The sequence below is a fragment of the Vidua chalybeata genome, chromosome 8 (genome assembly GCF_026979565.1).
Source record: "Vidua chalybeata isolate OUT-0048 chromosome 8, bVidCha1 merged haplotype, whole genome shotgun sequence".
NCBI classification, from domain to species: Eukaryota; Metazoa; Chordata; class Aves; order Passeriformes; family Viduidae; genus Vidua; species Vidua chalybeata.
In genome coordinates this window covers 34,877,362-34,895,533 of record NC_071537.1, presented here as the reverse complement: position 1 = coordinate 34,895,533, position 18,172 = coordinate 34,877,362, and the positions used below count along the sequence as shown (strand labels likewise).

The 18,172-nt window shown below is 44.2% G+C and overlaps 2 protein-coding genes across 10 annotated transcripts in view; one reads left to right on the top strand and one right to left on the bottom strand.

Moving 5' to 3' along the window:
• The window catches only part of CTNNA3 (catenin alpha 3), a 430,920-nt gene that overhangs the window by 226,195 nt on the left and 186,553 nt on the right, over positions 1-18,172 (bottom strand). The gene's annotated exons all lie outside the window — the stretch shown is intronic.
• The window catches only part of LRRTM3 (leucine rich repeat transmembrane neuronal 3), an 81,387-nt gene continuing 78,248 nt past the window's right edge, over positions 15,034-18,172 (top strand). For 2 of the 3 annotated variants that reach the window (XM_053948605.1, XM_053948606.1), the window contains exons 1-2: positions 15,034-15,482; positions 15,826-17,357. In XM_053948605.1, the coding sequence (XP_053804580.1) occupies positions 15,479-15,482; positions 15,826-17,357 (1,536 nt within the window). In that variant the 5' untranslated portion in view covers positions 15,034-15,478. Of the gene's footprint in view, positions 15,483-15,686; positions 17,358-18,172 lie in introns of those variants that run through there. The other variant, XM_053948604.1, reaches the window with a different exon arrangement.

Here is an 18,172-nt window from a genome sequence, read left to right as displayed (position 1 = left end):
TAACAAATGTTTGATCTCAATGAATCATCAAGTCAAAGGAAGGAAAAAACCCAACAAAACAAATTTATTGCATGGCAACACTGAAGTGGTGGGAGTTTTATCTGGCACAGGAGAAATAAGAGAAGGAAGGTTAACCATTCAGTGCCTTAAATCAAAGCTGTTATCTTTTTTTTTTTTTTCCTTAGTTCATTCCAAACATGTTTGTTTCATTTTGAACTCCGGGAGATCCCAGGTATGAAAGCAGGGGGTTGCTGTAGCGCAAGGGCAGGACCCGGCACTCATTCTTGTTGAACCTCACACCTGCCAGCCTGTAGCTCCTTGGAAGCTCCTTCCAGCCCTTCTCCTAGGCAGGTGTCCCGCTGGCCAAGCCCAGTCACCTGCCCCTCCCCAGGCAGCCAGAGCTGCTGGGAGGTGATGGAAAGGGGCTCAGGCAGCGCCTCCGCCGGCTCCCTCAGTGCCCCTAGCTGTCCCCACAGACTTGTGTCAGAAGCATCCATTACTGTTTCAGCTATAACTAAATGGGAATGTCAAGGACCTGGATAAATGGATTATTGCATTTCCCTTGTAATCTTTTTCCAGAGCAATAACATTTCGCAACAATCTTCCAAAAATCAAAACGTGTCCCTTGTCTGCTATAATAAAACTCCTGTATGAAAGATCATGTGGATGTTTAATTACTTCTTTGTGCATTACAGAGTGATTCAATTCAGAGTGGATTTATATACTGATTAACAGACATAGCAGGGAGAAAGCAAACACCTCAAATCCCAGAACACCGCTGACATGAGGCTGTGAGGAACCTGACAAGTGGTACCTGACAAGTGGTACCGGTATGCAGACACACACACAGGAACTACTCACACACCGTGCAAGGTGGGTGAATATGCACAGCTTCAACTGACCTCTAACTGTGGCACCAAGAAGAGGCTGAGAAGGGTCCAACATGCCATCCTCGAGTCTCATCCACTCAGCAGAAATGAACCTTGCACACAAGAGGTTTTACAGGTGGGGGTGGGGGGACTTTTCACAAGGTGGTGATGATCTGGCTATCTCAGTCTCTTTCCCCACAGAGTACTAATCCAGAATAACAGGACACAAAAGCTCCCCTTTAGAACGTCACATAAACTACCTGCTGCAGTTCCAAGTTAATTGAGATGCAAATTGGAAACACAATGTTACAGCCTGTCTCCCTAACCCTACACGAAGACATTCAACAGCACGAGGGATAGCTACCTACAAGAGAACATCTTTCATGCCAGTATGCTTAGATTAAACAGTATACACCCCTTGTGGTACCAGAGACAAGAACATTTCAGCTGTATGGTGCTTTCATGGCTCCTGACTTCAGCAGGCAGACTGCATTTAACAGAAGAGAGTCATACTGCTTTTTCATCACATAAAATAATTCCCTTTCGTGGGGAAGTAAAGAGAATGAGAAGCCAGTACAGCTGCCTGATGGATGTCAAAATGTATTCCATTAAATAAAGGTAATGGCAAAACTCAGGAGAGGCAGCAGCACTTTACAGTTTCCCATTTATTCATTTTGTTTCAAAGCCAACAACTCCTGTAGTCTTAGACTCCAAGACAAGAGAGTATTTGCATTTCAGATTTTATCAGTCTTCTACAGACACTACCTACAGCACACACAAGCGTATCTAATGCATACTCACAAACTCTTAGGGAATTATTATGCTCAAATTCAAAATGCATTAATGGAATCAGTATAAAATAAGATAGAATAATCACCCTGAATATCAGGAGTAAACCTACCCAAACAGTGACTACATGGAAGATTTACCTCTGACCTCTGTTCTGATCATGTCAAGTACAAATTAGAGACAAGCAGAGACAGTAATTCATTCCATAAGGAACAAAAATCAGCAAAACAAACGCCAAGTAATGTTCTGTTAAACCATGAAACTTGATCAGGACATTCCTCCTGACGTCCTCTGACAGACAAACCCGTAGGTGCGGGAGGACACTGCTGCTCTGCCGTACACATCCCTACCCAACCCACTGCTATTCCTGTTCATCAGCACTCCTGGGAAGTGGGGAAATAGTGCATCTCTCCATATAATGATGTGTAAAGCTCTCCATAGTTTTTGTCATTCGGTTGTGTTTGAGAACATGAGAAACTCTCTAATGAATTCATAAATGTTTTTCTATGTGGTTTCTGCCTTTCCTGAATGATAACAATGGAAAGAATGGGAACTGAAACAGAGCAGATTCCTTTGCTGCTGCTGCTGCTGCTGGCTGCTTTTGCATTAAACTGTGGCAAGTAAAATAAGGTAGCACGAACACACACAACACTTGGAGCCAGCCTCTGACAAGGCAGCAGCGCGCTGCGCCAAGCAAATTGTGCAGAAAGCAAAAGACAAACAGCACCAAAACATGGCAGAGGCTGCAAATTTGTAAAACACTAAAAACATTTACTCTTTTTCAAATACATTCCAGGCACAGTGGGATGTAAGGCATTTCATACATTTATGCTGCAAGTAGCCTAAAGTAAAATGTACCAGGGAAGTGGCAACCTAAGCAAAGAATATAAATGTCCTAGAAAAGCACTTGAAAACAAAAACATAGTTGTAAAGTACTTCCAGTAGCTAAGAAAAAGAACAGCAACAGAAGAAAGGTCACTGGCATACCTATCAAATGAGATGCTGAACATTTATGAGGCTAATTTTGACATACTTAAGATCAGCAACTCTCCAGCCCTTGATTTTTGCATGTAACATATTGTTCATTATATGATCTGAGATTTAATATTCAAAAAGAGAGAGAAATATACCAATGGAGAATCCTCTCCCATTGTGAAATTCTGCAACTGAACCACACTCACATTATAATTAATTTTGTCAGCAGTTAAGTCATTTGATGGGAAAAAAACCCTACAAAGAGTAGGAATTCTCTCATTCTCAACATCCCTGATGTAATGCAACAACTTTTTTAAAGCCAAAGATCCAAGTTTGAAGTTTCTCAGTACTATGGCAATTCCCACCACATTAGGAACAGGCAATGACAGAAGGAGGCTGCTACAGTTCTCACAAAAGGTACAAAAACCATCACAAACAGATTTGGACTTTGTGAATAACCCCAGTAGTAGCAGTTATTGGAAACCTTTTCTAAAGCTGGATTTGGGCAAAACTTTGTTTTATCTAAAAGAAGAAGTCTGCAGCTCAGCTGTTACAGAGGCTGGCACTCGCTGTTTTCTCTCGCGTTTCTGTGTTTATGAAAGGGTGAAATATTAAATCCTGGTCTTTACATGAACATATGAATTACTGTCTTCTTTAAAATATTAATCTTTTGATCAGCAAGTATCTGATACAGAATTCCAAATACCACGGTATTTATGTAAGGAGCAAATGAATTCAAGGACATTTATCGTTTTCTTTTTGGAAATGCTCTGAGGCAGTGGTGTTCTGATACAATTTTCATCCCTTTACAAATATCTCAATTCTAACAGCGCTTTTCTACTTGACTTTAAATCACACTGAGAAGAACATTGAAATTGCTATGTCAGATAAGAGCACTGGATCTCTTCCAGCCTTCTGTCTCGGAGCAGCAAGTCCTGGATATTTTAAAGGAAACTGCAAAGACCTTCGTAAGAGACAGCTCCTATTCAGTAACGTGGCCAAACGGTACCTTGGTTTTTTTCTTTTCCTACAACCCATTAGTTACTTTGTGGCTTTTACATTGAAACACGAAGACTTTTATGTCTTTTAGCCTTTACTAACTATCCCATGGGAACTCTTTGTGCACTTGAACAGCACCAGGGCACATCACCTTAGAAGTCCCTCAAGAACTGTATTGTGGGGTTCAATTATCATAGTATGAACTAAACTGTACAGTTGAAATGAGACATACTGGTGATGCAAAGAAAAAAACAAAGGTATATTTGACTTTCCCTGAGAAGTTCTTCTTTCCTACTTTTCTTACAAATTTCAAACGAAATAATAACATTGTAGCACCACTCTATTTACAGCCGCTCTGTATATTAGATTTGTACACATTTATCTTAATATTTGGGTTCTTTTTAGTCCTGCATTGATAGAATAAAGCACATTCATTTCCTAGAAGTTTACAGACTTACAAAGAAACACAGGAAAGTGCTCAACCCAGAGCAGCAGCAAAGGCCACAGGAAGCATTTCTGTTGTGCTAATTATATTGGCACATGTCTATTCCTGCTCTGCATTTCAACCTGGTCAATCTGTCTAAATCACAAATAAATGATGACACAAACATATGCTGGAAGACCAAAGCAAGCAGCCACTCCATTTCCCTATGACACACACAGAAGATCTTCCTGTCACCTGTCTGTGACAGAAGAGGTTTCCTGTAAGAGCACGTGGATGGTGGATGGAAGTGCCCCTGCTTTCCGTCTGCCTGAAGGCAAAATGGTTTTAAAACTGAGTCCATGTCTGTGAGTGTTTCTGTTTGCTCTCAGCTCCTGCTACTGTCCAGGGACACGAATGAAGCTCAGCTCAGGCTCAGCTCTCCTGTGTCTCCACCACTTGGGCTGGCCACAGTCTCTACCTGGTTATCAACTGCAGCATTTCTTGCTTTCTAGCCACTACTGTGTGCAACTAAGCTGCAAGAGGAAAAGGTGCCTTTAAGCCTCTTACCTACTTAGGAGATAAAGAATGCTGGGTAGAAGGATTTACAAAATACAAAAATACAACATGCTTATCCTAATATTCTTGCAAGAAAGAGAAGAGCAAAAACTCCAGTGCTTCTCTTTATGTCACCTTCCTCTCCTCTACCCTTCAGCACTGCTGTCCATCAGCAATTAACAGTTTGCAGATATCTACACGTGTATTGAGCATTTTGAGTTGGCTTGTCATTTCTTTGCTGTCCTGTGAAAGACACTTAGTTTGAATAAACAGTAGAGCACATTGTCACAGAATCCAAAATAAATATGCAGGAACACAGAAAAAAAAATTAATTAATTAATTGGGAGTCTGTTGCACTTTTTAAAAATCACCCAAACATGCTGGGGTTTGGTATTATGGGATTTTTTTTTTAATCAATCATTTAATTTAAGACAATTATATTGGGTAGACATGAGAAGATGAGCTAATAGGTCATCTAAATCTCATGTCGTTTCTTCAGAGCTCTGTCTGCCAGACACCCCAACAGGAAAAGACAAAGAAGGATGGCAAATACAGAATGGAACAGTCAGAACATACCTGCATATATTTTATTTTCTTTTAAATCATAAAGTTCTAGTCCACCATTACTGGCACGGATGAGTGACCCCTGCCTAAGCAGCAGCTGATTACAGGCCGGTTAACTAAGACTGTCAGCATAATTAACATTCTGAGCCTTCTCAGGAACACCAGGCTATCGAAGCTGAAATATGTACAAGCTGCCACAGCTTGTTTAATTGAAAAAGACTTGACTGAATTACTAAAAGCTAAAAAATCTGAAACTTCTGATGAAAAAGAGAACAAACTTCTTTTTGCAGGAAAATGACAGAAAACAGCATTAGGCTGAAGCCAGGGAAGGAAGTGACTAAGCACACAACTGCAGCCACTTGGAATAAATCATTTCTATGCTAGTCACGGTGGGAATGAGTACAATTATATGCTTCTTAACTTTGTTCATGTTTTCCTCTTTCAGTTGCAAATCTGCTCAACTGTCCTATTTCGTTTTCTCTTCAAAATGTTACTAATGCTGCCTAATAATGTTAAAAATAGGTTAGAAACAATTGTAGAACAGTTGATAATTTTAAGCATGCGCTGTTAGTTTGGTTATGGTAAAAGGGGATAAAAGGGGAGTTAGAAGAAATACGGTACTCAGCATACCGTATTACACCTAAGCAAAGCGCACCGCCCCCAGCGAAACGAGCCAGCCTGGACAGAACTGCCATGGGCCAATCGAGCGCCTTAAACCTTCATGCAAACGAAGGATCCCAACAGAAACCAACCCAAAGGGACACAAAACGGGATGAAAAGGGGCATCCGACCCAGTGAATCTGTGCCGCTCCACCTGGAGCATCGCTGCTCGAGAACCCAGCGTCGGCGCCGCAGCATCCGCCAGGGGAGCGCTCCCGCTCAGCCCGCGGGCCCCCTTGCTTTAGGCCTTTCTTTTTATGATAAAAAAATGCTGAAATCACTTTTAGTACCGGGAGTGTGGTCCTGTTTTTAACAGATGTCATGGGTTTCCTATAATGAAAGTTCTTGCCCGCTGCCTTACTCCAGCAGTCAGGGAGCCACTGCAGCCAACAGATATTCCAGGGCTGACCTGAGAGAATAATTCTACAGCCTCAGAACACAGTGAGGTATGAAGGCAGCTTCATCTGGGGCCACACGGAGCTAATGCATGGCAGGGCACAGGTCTGAAACTCCTAAGGAAGGTGTGAACACGCATCATCTATGTGTGCTCCATGCTGTGCAAATGACAAATACTAATGTCTCAGAGGTGTAGGTAAAGAATGGGAATGTAAAAGGAGCAGCTACAGGCAAAGGCATGAGGGCAGAGGGAACAGCTGAGGAGGCAAGGCTAACCCTGAGGGATTTAACTACACATACACGTGGAACACTGAAAAGATCTAAAGTTTGGTGAACAACAAAAGTGTGCAAATGGCCACCACCTCGTCTTTAGCCAAACGTTACTGTTCCTGTTTGTTGTGGTTTGATAAGGAAGTGAATTTTCTTAGGAAGTTGGGGTTAAACTAATTAGTGGTTAGGTTTGGATATTGGTACTTAGAGTGACTATTGAAGGCATTGGACACGTTTCTGAGAACACAGGGGGTTAAAAGTAGAGAACTCTTAGGGGAACTTCTTCTTTGGTTCTGGTTAGTAGAAGAGTGTAGACCTCCCCTGCCCAGCCACAGCCTGTGGCTGAGGTAGGCTGGAGTTTTAGAAAGAGAGAGGGGGGTGAGGGGAACGGAACTAGGCTGGTCCTCTACAGGACCAGGACGGAAGGGTGGAGAAACACTGAGATGTTTCAGGCAGTTTCTTAGAGGGAGAGAGAGAGAGAAAGAGAGAGCTCGTTCTACTTGGAAAGCTGGTATCATGTGTTGGTAGTACGCTGCGGAGAAGACAGAGGGAGGTCAAACCATAACATTGTTCTTACCAACACGACAGCACATGCTCAGAGCTCACTCCTTTCCCTCTGGCCAGAACTGGACACTGTCAGCATTACTGGCTGACCCTGGGACCAGGCTGCAGCCCCGCTTGGATTCAGCTATGCAATGCCTCTACACTGATGTCCCAGCCCTTTCAGACTTCTCCATGAACAAAAGTGTTCTATGAGATGTCCACATAAATCTGGCTGCCCGGGATGTTCATTCCCTTTGCCACCCCTCACGGTCCGCCCCTGAGGCACATGCAGATCTGTTCTAGCAAGGCACGAGTCAAATACCTCAGGTGACTGTTGTGGCTTTGGGTTTTTCAGTGAAATCCCGTCCCATTTGTTACTTGAAAAAAAAAAAACACGCTGTGAGGAGAGGAGGTTGACGCCCGGGGGGTGAACAGCCGGCAATTCCGATAAAAAATAACTGGCGAATGGTTCTAACATTCCACTGAAATCTTCCAGGGAGGGGGAAAGGGGGTTGGGCACTCGCTTAGCGGAGGGGGAACAGCGCTGGCTGCGCGGGGAGCGGCGCCGCTCGGGTGCGCTCTGGTGCTGGCCTTGCCCTGAGGAGGCTCTCGGTGCTGCTGGGCAGCTCCTTGCTGCCCGTCTGACTGGGGCTTTTCGGCACCCGCCAGCGCCGGGAGAGCCTCACCATCTCCGCGGGTGTTCAGGGGAAAACGGGCCCCACGTCCTCCCTGTCCCCGGAGACACCTTCCAGCGCTGACTGGAACCCCGGCGGCTGCCGTCGCCAGGATACTCAGCGCACACATGAGCGCCCGGGCAAAGCTAAGGGCGTGCCCCGTCCCTCTCCCTTGGCCTTGTTTTTAATCCTTTTTGTTGTTGCTGTTGTTGTGTCTTGTTACATGTATATATATATATATATATGTAACTAGACATACTAGTATAATATACACTATATATACTATATATATATATAGTATATAATATATATACTATATATACTATATAATATATACTAAACATACTAGAATATGAATATATATATATATTCATATTCTAGTAAGGAACTGTTACTCCTTTTTTCCCATACTCTTGCCTGGAAGCACCGTAATTTTCATGGGGAGGGGTCATCTTTCCATTCCAGGAAGGTTTCCACCTTCCTTGACAGATGCTTTGTCTTTTAAACGAAGACAGACAAATCGTTCTTCCCAGACAAGCACACCTCATGGTGACAGCTCGGGATCTCCCAATACTCACGCCACCCAAACCCTGGCAGTGCTGTCTGGACAATCAGACAGTAGGCATCCTTCCAGCAATGGCATCCCAGTCCATGAAGAGTGGGAAGCATTTGCAACAAGCCTGGGTTTATTCTAACCTGATCTCTCTGGCACCTTCACACAGCCTGCAGGCACAATCACAAGCAGAGGCCACCAACAGGGCCTTGCATATCACCCCTACACATCTCCAGGGCACGTATGGTGGGGAACATTCATGCTCTGTGAAGCGACACGCGGAATAAATAAATAAATCGACTCCACACCCTGGGGTAGTTATGAAGTGGGTATGTACGTCAGCGCCCGGCACAAGTGAGATCGCTCTCCAAAACTTGTGCCCCGAGCCTCAGTTGACCCACACCTTTATTCCCAAAGCTGTTCCATATGCAATACATTGCACAACTTTTTCATGCATATTCAACCCCTGGCCCCGCCTGTCCTCGCTTCTCATGCTAAGTAAGTCCACGCCCTTCTGGGCACGCCTGGTTTGCTGTGGTGGTCGCACGGGGGTCTCTCGGTGGTCCTGAGGCTGAAGATTATGGTCTTCCTCATGATTGAACTTTTGAACTTTTCCTCTCTGCGCGTGCGCTTTTGGTCCTTTGGTGCTTATCTGAGTAGGTCTGTCAATCTTGATAGGCTTGGAGACAGAGGAGCTTCTTTATCTGGGTTCTTTGCCTCTTCTGGTATTGTTCTTTATGCAAGAAGCTTCAGAAATTTGCATTTTCCTATGCCCTTTGTACCAGGCAGAGGTTTCTTAAGTAAAAGGTTAAAATTTCATACATAACTCTACAAGCTAAATTATAAATGCTTAATTCATTTTGTTAACTTAACTCCAAAAATCTCTGTTTCATCTGCAGGTTGAAGCACTATGTGGAAGATGTAATTAATTTTTATTTCCATGATGATCATTCATCCTCCAGCACCTTCTGCTGCTTCTACTCATATTAACTTTTCAGGAAGATGCTGGAGGATAAGTCTGAATGGATCAACACTAAATCCACTGAAAAATAAGTGGTCGTAAGAGAGTAAGTAAAATGATAGCTTTGCATCTCATGTCGTGTCTCTGGAGGATAAGACTGAAGCACAGGCTGCTTGCTCTTGCCAGGAAAAAACAGAAGTTTATGTCCAAAAAGGAGACAGAGGAGTCCTGTAACTTGATTTGAATAAAGGCAGAGGCCATGGGGCATTTTCCCTGGTGTCTCTCAACATTTTGGAGGACACAGCCTCCTTTTTATCCTCATTTCCCGGCCGCATGTCTGTCTCTCTTCCCCATTGCCTGAGGTACTTCAGAGGTACAGACTTCCCAAAATGTCTAATACCTAAGACCCCCTTCTAATGTATAACCCCCCCTTTTTGTTTTCCTTGTGTCAATCAGTGGAATTCCTATGGAGTTCTTCCCATTGTTTCTTTATCTCTCAGTATCCAATTTTATTTATCAGCAGACCTACAGTTTGTCTGTGAAGACAAGTCTCTCTCATTCCATTCATCAGTCAGTGGAACCCTTCCCACTGTTTCTTTTATCTCTCATTGATACTTTTATCTACTAGCACACCCACAGTTTGTTTGTAAAGACAAGTCCCTCATTCCTTTCGCCCTAAAGCAGCTTTAAAACCACAGGACAAAAAGCCAGCCTGGGAGCAGTTATGTGTCCAGTGCCTCATTATGGCTAAAGGACTTTTGACTGGTCACAAAGCATCCAGGCAGTGCATGCTGTGAACAAAGGTTTGTGTGCAGCCTCCCCTCCCCAGGGCAGTGCAGAGGCCCCTGGGGCCTGTCCACAATGGTAAGACTTAACCAGAAGTGCCCAGCTGGAAAAGCTTCCTTATGCAACAATGTGTAATCGTGCATGAGGGAAGCATGGCCGGAGTGGCCCTGTGGCAATGCACTGAGGGACCCCTGGGCACACACCGGCAGATGTGTCCCTGGTGTCCTCTGCAAGCCATCCCACATTACAGAGCACACTGACTCCCAGAGTAGAGCGTGGCTCCTGCACTCTTAGCTTCTTGGTGTGTGTAGCACGGGATCCTGTCACCCTCACAGAGGTGGGGGAGGCCTTGCAAAACAATACTTCCTAGCAGAAGGGCAAGAGAGTATTTTAATGTATCCATCTCCCTCACCTGCCATTGACCTCCACGGTCCTTCAGGGCAGTGTAGTTCAACTCCGGGGATAAGATCCTCTCTAGTCTCAATCCTCTTTCCCTATTTCTTCAGAACATTTTCTGTTGCCTCCATTTCCCTTGCCTGCATGTTCCTTCAACCTGGCTTTCTCACACTTCCCTCTCCTTCTGTCTGCCTTCAGCCAGCGCTGCATCCTGAGTTTCCCTGTGCCGTCCCACGCTCTGATATTTCCACTGGGAGTTACACGCCCCCAGCTCTAATCTGATCCTTATGGAACAGCAGGTTCATTTAATCACCGGCTCAAAAACTGCAGACACATTTTATTAGACTTATCTCTCCCAACGATACAGTGATAGCACACTACAGCACCATTGAGAGCAAGCTACTACTGCTAACCCAGCTGACTCCTGGCTCCTTTATAGAGGAATAAAGCCGAGGGAACGACACATGGTGTCACTTCATAAACCCAAAAAGAACACAGTTCGGCACTTGCTAACTACAGGTCCCCACAGGCATGTGTGATTCACACATAAAGGCACTCCCAGACCCGAGAGCTCCGTGTGTGAGCAGAAAAAAAGCTCTATTCTGATCTAGTCTGAATTCCAAAGTTTGTGTACTATGAACATAATGCCCTGTGTCTAGAAAAACCCAGACTGCACTCCTGAATGTACTTCTCAGGGGGGTAACAGAAACCTTTCAATTTTTTTTCTTTTTTCTTCTCTGTAACATCATCTCTAGATGGATTTTAAGGAGCAAGCACAGAATATCCTGAGGAAGACCAAGGTGAACCATGTGACAGAACAGGAGAAGGCTTTCGATTGGTTTGCATGGAATCCCACCAGCACCTGGTTTCTTACACTCTGGGAAGTTTGCATCACTTCCCTGCCCCCTCACTCCCGTTCTACTGACACCTGATAATTCTGTCACCCCCTCCTTTTCAAATGTACTTAGCAAACAGATGTACCTGGCTATTACAGGCGCCTTCTCATAATCCTAAAAAATGCACCGTTTGCTGATTCCCCTTTTCTCTGTGCAACATTTCAATTCCAAACCAGCTCTGCAGCGGAACAGGCTTTCACAGTGAATGCAACCTTTTCTTTCACCATTTGCTATTTTGGCTGCAGTTCATACTAAGCTTTCCATAGGGAAGTTGCATCTAGGTACAGAGGACTCAGCCAGAATGAAGGGAGAAAGAAAACACACTACAATTTAACCACATAAGAAAACCCAAAACCAAACATGAAATTAAATTGAAGCAAATTAGTGCAAAATCAGATAGCAGTGAAATTAATCTAGAACAATACCCAGATAAAAAACCTACTGAAAGTTTAGCACCAAGAGAAAAATCTGGACTATCACTACCTTAGCATAGTGCATAACTTCCAAACAACTTTGAACTTCTCTGTTGTGTAGACAAAGAAAATTACGTGTTCATCACAGGCTCTGCCCAACACATCTCTTTTCATCTGGATGGATGTTAAGACATATGTAGTAACACACTTGCCACTGTATTTCCTGATCTATGCCATTTTCTCCTCAGAAATAGCCCGGGATAAAAATTAGAGTGGTCATGGAGCCATAAAACTCAAAACTTAGAAGCATCTCAGGTTCTGTGGTATCTCAGTTTATGTTTAGGGCTGAAACCCCAAAGCACAGACTTAACCTTTGTGTTCAAGATATACAAATAAATAAAATATTTCTCTTAAAAGATTTTTCTTTGTAGAATAGGCTAAAATACTTTTCTCTCAGGCAGATGGAATAACGTTGTTCCTGAGCACTAATGTTCAGTCAGCATGAAGCCACTGGGACTTGGGTCACTTGCACCTTCTGGCTCCTGCTCCTGCTCCTGCCTGGGAACTGCTGCTCCAGGACTGGACAAGAGGCAGGGCTGCCTGGCAGTGATACAGAGGTGAGCCCACAGCAACTGTCCTGCAGAATGGATGCACAGCAAGTGAGACAGAGCACAAGCTAAATTCACACCCAGGCATCAGCAAACCCCTGGGGTTTGGGCGCTCAGGAGTTTTGGGATTAGTTCTAATGGAAGCTATCCAAAGCTTACCCATAAGAGAAGCCAACCACTTGGGCCTCGAGGTCTCGTTTCCCAGTTCCATGAGTTGAATGAATGGTTACCCCGTGGGGGTGCACTGATAGACAAGGTGTAGCTGATACAAGGTAAAGGTATCTTCTTATGTAAAACACAGCTTTGCCTTAATTCTCTATTTGTCATCGTTTATATGGCCAGATTGGCCTAAAATTTTGTAAGAAATGTTTCATACTGGGATTTGTTACATACTGGGAGCTTTATTTCCACAACTGGAGAACGACTTATTCTGCTGTATAAAGATACAGAAATGTAATTTTAAAAAACTCTGGCACTTTTCCTGCTTGTGTAATTCAAAAAGGATCTCAGTAAAGAAAATTCAATTTGGCAATCCATTAACATAGATTTGATGCTCTCTCTGTTCATATCTTGATGTCTCACCCCTTTCAGAAAAATGAAAATAACTCTTGGTAAAGAGTGGCTGTTCCCTCATATTAGTCCAGTATATTGGCAATTATTAAAATCCTAGGAAAGCTGCTGAAGCTCTGCTGACTCATGGTGGCCAAGAACTTACTTAACTCCATAACCAAGGTGGAGGAGGGAGAGAAACAAAAAAAAGGAAAAGCCAGAGAACAGGCAAAGTTCGGGGAGAAGGCTGAGTGCCAACTGTACACTAAGTTGCACCAAATATTCAAGAGAAAGGATCTGGATGTCATTAGAAATTTTACATGCTGTGTTTGAACCAGGTGAAGAGTCAGACCTAATTTCAAGCCATTTAAGTTTAGGAACCTAAAAGAATAACTTCAATAAAGACTTTGCTTACCTCTCACAGACATCTACTGTCAACAGAGGAAGAGCAGCAGTTCCGGAAGACAAATTGACTTGCCAAAGGTCTGAACTGTCTCTTTCCTGCTCCATCAAGAACAGAGACAGCCCAAGGCAGGGATGGAAAGCCTGAAGCAGGACACCAGACTGGCACGTGACACTGCTGGCAGCAGAAGAGCTCAGCTCCCACTGCTCTCTGCAGTTTGCCCCTGCTCCTCGACCCTACAGTCCAGACTGCAGAGCCCCAAACAAGAGCACGGGAGATGGTGACGCTGACAGAGATTAACGGAGCAATTAACCCTTTCCCTCTCCACCAATCTGCCCCAAAGAGAAGAATTCTCACAGAATGTGCCACAACGCAGGAATACAATTCTGACATGAAAGATGTTAGTAGCTGTTAGCCAGGAATGACTGCACTCCTCATCTGGGAACTCTGGTTTGGTGCATTAATGCTTGTGGGAGGATTACTGTAAACCTGAGGTCATTCCCAGCCTAAGTACTAGCAAAGATGGCATTTTAGGAAAATTTTAGGTTCCACCTCAGTTTAAGTTATCCTATTCTCACAGCAGTGAATACTTAGGGAAAAGCCAGAGCACATTATTCCAAGGATAAGGATTCTCCCCCAGACAGGCAAAGCAGTTCTCAGCAGTGTCTGGCTGCATTTGAGGACTGTACTCTGCACTCCTCTTCTAAGGAGCAGTGCAATTCTTTCCAGCTCCCTGCCCATTCTTGCACCAAAAAAAAGCCAGGATTTTCCACTTGCCCACCATCATCTGTGATCACATATTTCTCAGTGAAGGAAGACTGCCAGCATGGTGGATTTGCTGTAACACCATCTTACCCTTGCTCTGCCCAGATGAGAGGATGTGTTCTTTCCCCACAGCACGCAGGGAAGAAGGGAAAACTAAGGAAAGACAAGGTGGCTCTTTTGGTAGTATTTGACGACTGTAGAGCATGACACATATAAAAAGCTCAGCATTATTGTACCTTCACATAAAATTCTGTCCATGTCCTGAACGACAGTAAAAACAATTCACCTCATTAAGGCACTACACCAAGCTGCTTAGTGGCTACGTTGTAAAGGTTCTGGAAGCCTGTGGTTGAAGTGTTAGCGTTGTGGAACAAAGTGACAGCAAGTTGGGAAATAAATGAGCACAGTACTCTCTTCTAACCTTCTGGCACTGAGCCTTTTAACAGAGAAGAAAAAAGCAAAAAATGGAAAAGGTCAACCCTAAAACATTTTTCAGGTCGTAAAAAATAGAGTCCACTCTTAAAGCACTTGGTAAGAGACACACTGAGGGGTCTGATACTTCACTGAAAAATGGTGAGCGGCTGCAAAAAGGTTATGTGAACACGTCTAATGCAGTAAGAAAAAAAAATCCTTCCGACCAAAAATTTGTATCTGTGTCCTACAAACGCCACGTCAGCCCTTAAGACGAAAGTCTCAGCAGCTGCCGCTGAGCCCGTGCGCTCAGGGATGCAGGGCAGCTCTCACAAGCACGCAGAGAGGGTCGGGGCAGTCCGGCACCCCTCGGCAGCGCACACGGAGCTGCCCTCCGCGCAGCGAGCAGCGCCCGCTCTCCCGAGAGAGCTCGCTCATTTGCAAGGGAAGGCAGGCACTGCACATGCCCGCGGTGCTGCTGCCGCTGGGGGCAGCTTTACATAAGGCTGCGCCCGGCGCCAGCCCGCCACAGCCGGCCGGAGCTCTCGGCATGCGAGCGCGGCAGCGCCGGAGCCGCGTCCCGGGCCGGGCTCCCCGCAGCTGGCGCGCCCGGCCGGCAGCGAGCCGCGGGCCCATGGGGGCCGGGGGCGGCAGCTCCCGGAGCTGAGCGCCGCGGGCAGCTCCGACCAACATGCTCTCCTACGAAGCAACGTTTTAAAAGCCAGGTTCCTAACTAGAAAGATGCAAAACCGTAATATCCATGAAGATCCTATTACCTAGGAAGAATTTGACGTTTTGCTGCGATTGCTGTGTTGGGATTGATTTATTCTTGGAGTGTTCTGCACGGCTGGCAAAGAATAATGTTCCAAAATCGGTCCATCTCCCAAGGGGTCCAATTTTTCTTCCTGGGTGTCAGCGAGCCCTGACTCACTACAGTGCAGCTGACAGGGGCTGCCATGCTTGTGGCACACTAAGCAAAAAACAAAAGACCTAAGGACGACCTTTGAACAACACAAAGGATGGGTATGTTTTTCACGTTACCTTTTTAATTTATAGTACATAGTTACTGCATAGCCTGTGCTTTAATTACTCCATAAATTTACCTTGATGTGATTTGTTATTATACTTAAATGGCTTAGGGATTACACCTTTTACCCAACTGTTTTTCAGTACTTATATCGAGGTATTCTTAAAACAAAAAACCAAAAAAATAGCTGAGTTTTAAAAAAAAAACCCAATATGAAAAGTAGTCGAGTCAAGCTAGGGCTTTATAAATGATTGCTGAAGTAAGAGATTTTAGCATGATTGAAAAAAAAAATGACTGATGTGTGGGGGGATAACTTTTCTAAGTTGTTTTTATTTCCAGGTTTCAATGTAATTAGGCTACTGAGCGGATCAGCTGTAGCTCTGGTAATAGCCCCTACTGTATTACTGACAATGCTTTCTTCTGCTGAACGAGGATGCCCTAAGGGCTGTAGGTGTGAAGGCAAAATGGTATATTGTGAATCTCAGAAATTGCAGGAGATTCCCTCAAGTATATCTGCTGGTTGTTTAGGTTTGTCCCTTCGATATAACAGCCTCCAAAAACTAAAATACAATCAATTTAAAGGTCTTAATCAACTCACCTGGCTCTATTTAGACCATAACCACATCAGCAATATTGACGAAAATGCTTTCAGTGGAATACGCAGACTAAAAGAGTTGATCTTGAGTTCCAACAGAATCTCCTATTTTCTTAATAATACCTTCAGACCTGTGACAAATCTCCGGAATTTGGATCTGTCATACAATCAGCTGCAGTCTCTGGGATCTGAACAGTTCAGGGGCTTAAGGAAGCTGCTGAGTTTACATTTGCGGTCCAATTCCCTAAGAACCATCCCTGTTCGAATATTTCAAGATTGTAGGAACCTTGAACTGTTGGACCTGGGTTATAATCGCATCCGGAGTTTAGCAAGGAATGTCTTTGCAGGTATGATCAGACTGAAAGAGCTTCATCTGGAGCACAATCAATTTTCTAAGCTCAACCTGGCACTTTTTCCAAGGCTAGTCAGCCTTCAAAACCTTTATTTACAGTGGAATAAAATCAGTGTGATAGGACAAACTATGTCCTGGACCTGGAGCTCATTACAAAGACTTGATTTATCTGGCAATGAAATAGAAGCTTTCAGTGGACCTAGTGTTTTTCAGTGTGTGCCCAATTTACAGCGCCTCAACCTGGATTCGAACAAGCTCACATTTATTGGTCAAGAAATTTTGGATTCTTGGATATCTCTCAATGACATCAGCCTTGCCGGGAATATATGGGAATGCAGCAGAAACATTTGCTCACTGGTAAACTGGCTTAAAAGTTTTAAAGGGCTGAGGGAAAATACAATTATTTGTGCCAGCCCCAAAGAGCTGCAAGGGGTGAATGTTATTGATGCAGTGAAAAACTACAGCATCTGTGGCAAGAGTACCACGGAAAGGTTTGAACTAGCACGAGCTCTCCCAAAGCCAACATTTAAACCAAAACTCACCAGGCCTAAACACGACAGCAAGCCCCCTCTGCCCCCAACTATGGGAGCCACCGAAGCCAGCTCCGAGCCCGAGCACGACACAGAACACATCTCCTTCCATAAAATCATAGCAGGCAGCGTGGCTCTCTTCCTGTCGGTGCTGGTGATCCTGCTGGTGATCTATGTGTCATGGAAGCGTTACCCTGCCAGCATGAAGCAGCTGCAGCAGCGCTCTCTCATGCGAAGGCACAGGAAAAAGAAAAGACAGTCGCTGAAGCAAATGACTCCAAGCACACAGGAATTTTATGTAGATTACAAACCTACCAACACTGAAACCAGTGAGATGCTGCTGAATGGAACAGGACCCTGCACGTATAACAAATCAGGCTCCAGGGAATGCGAGGTATGAACCATTGTGATAAAAGAGCTTTTAAAAGCTGGGAAATAGTGGTGCTTTATTGAACTCTAGGGACTATAAAGGGAACGTTTTTCTCACTTTTCTGGCACAGCTCTTCCATGTCCCCTTTTTGTACATTCATAATACTGGTCATTTTACTCTCATACATAATCAACTCATTGAAATTTAAATACCACAATCAATGTGAAGCCTGAGCTCTGGTTTAATACAATACCTATTGTACAAACCCTCAGCAGATCTCATTAAAGTCTCTCTTGTTTTTAAATAGAAAACTTCTTTCATAAGTAATCCACTGCACCTGCACCAATTGTGCCTCTGTTTAGGGAGAAAAATGATAACGATAAAAAAAATCAAACTCGGGGTGTCTCCCTCTGCCCCCCCCAACTCCAGTCCTTGCTCTAAAACTCACTTTTTGAGCCCAGAAGGAAGTAAAGATCCAGGTACTGTAGTATCATATGAATTCTGAATTGTCTGAAGATAGAGATGGTGGAGGAATAGCTCGGAAAAAATTCCTGATTGCTGCCCAACACAAGAGAGACTAAAAAGCACCCTTAAGTATCACACCAGAGGCAAAGCAGAGGGAAACCTTGGCTTAATAAAAAATTAAAAATAAAAAGGCACAGTGGTATTTACTGTACTGCATTATACCACAGTGTTTCTAGGGCTGATAGCTAGCAATTGAAACCTGTTTATGTGACTTCATACAAAAGGTGCCAGTGTTTATCCCTACATCCAGTTGCCTTTCAGAAAATAGTCAAAAGGCATTCATTAGATGAGGAGCAGAAATTCCTTATTGATGC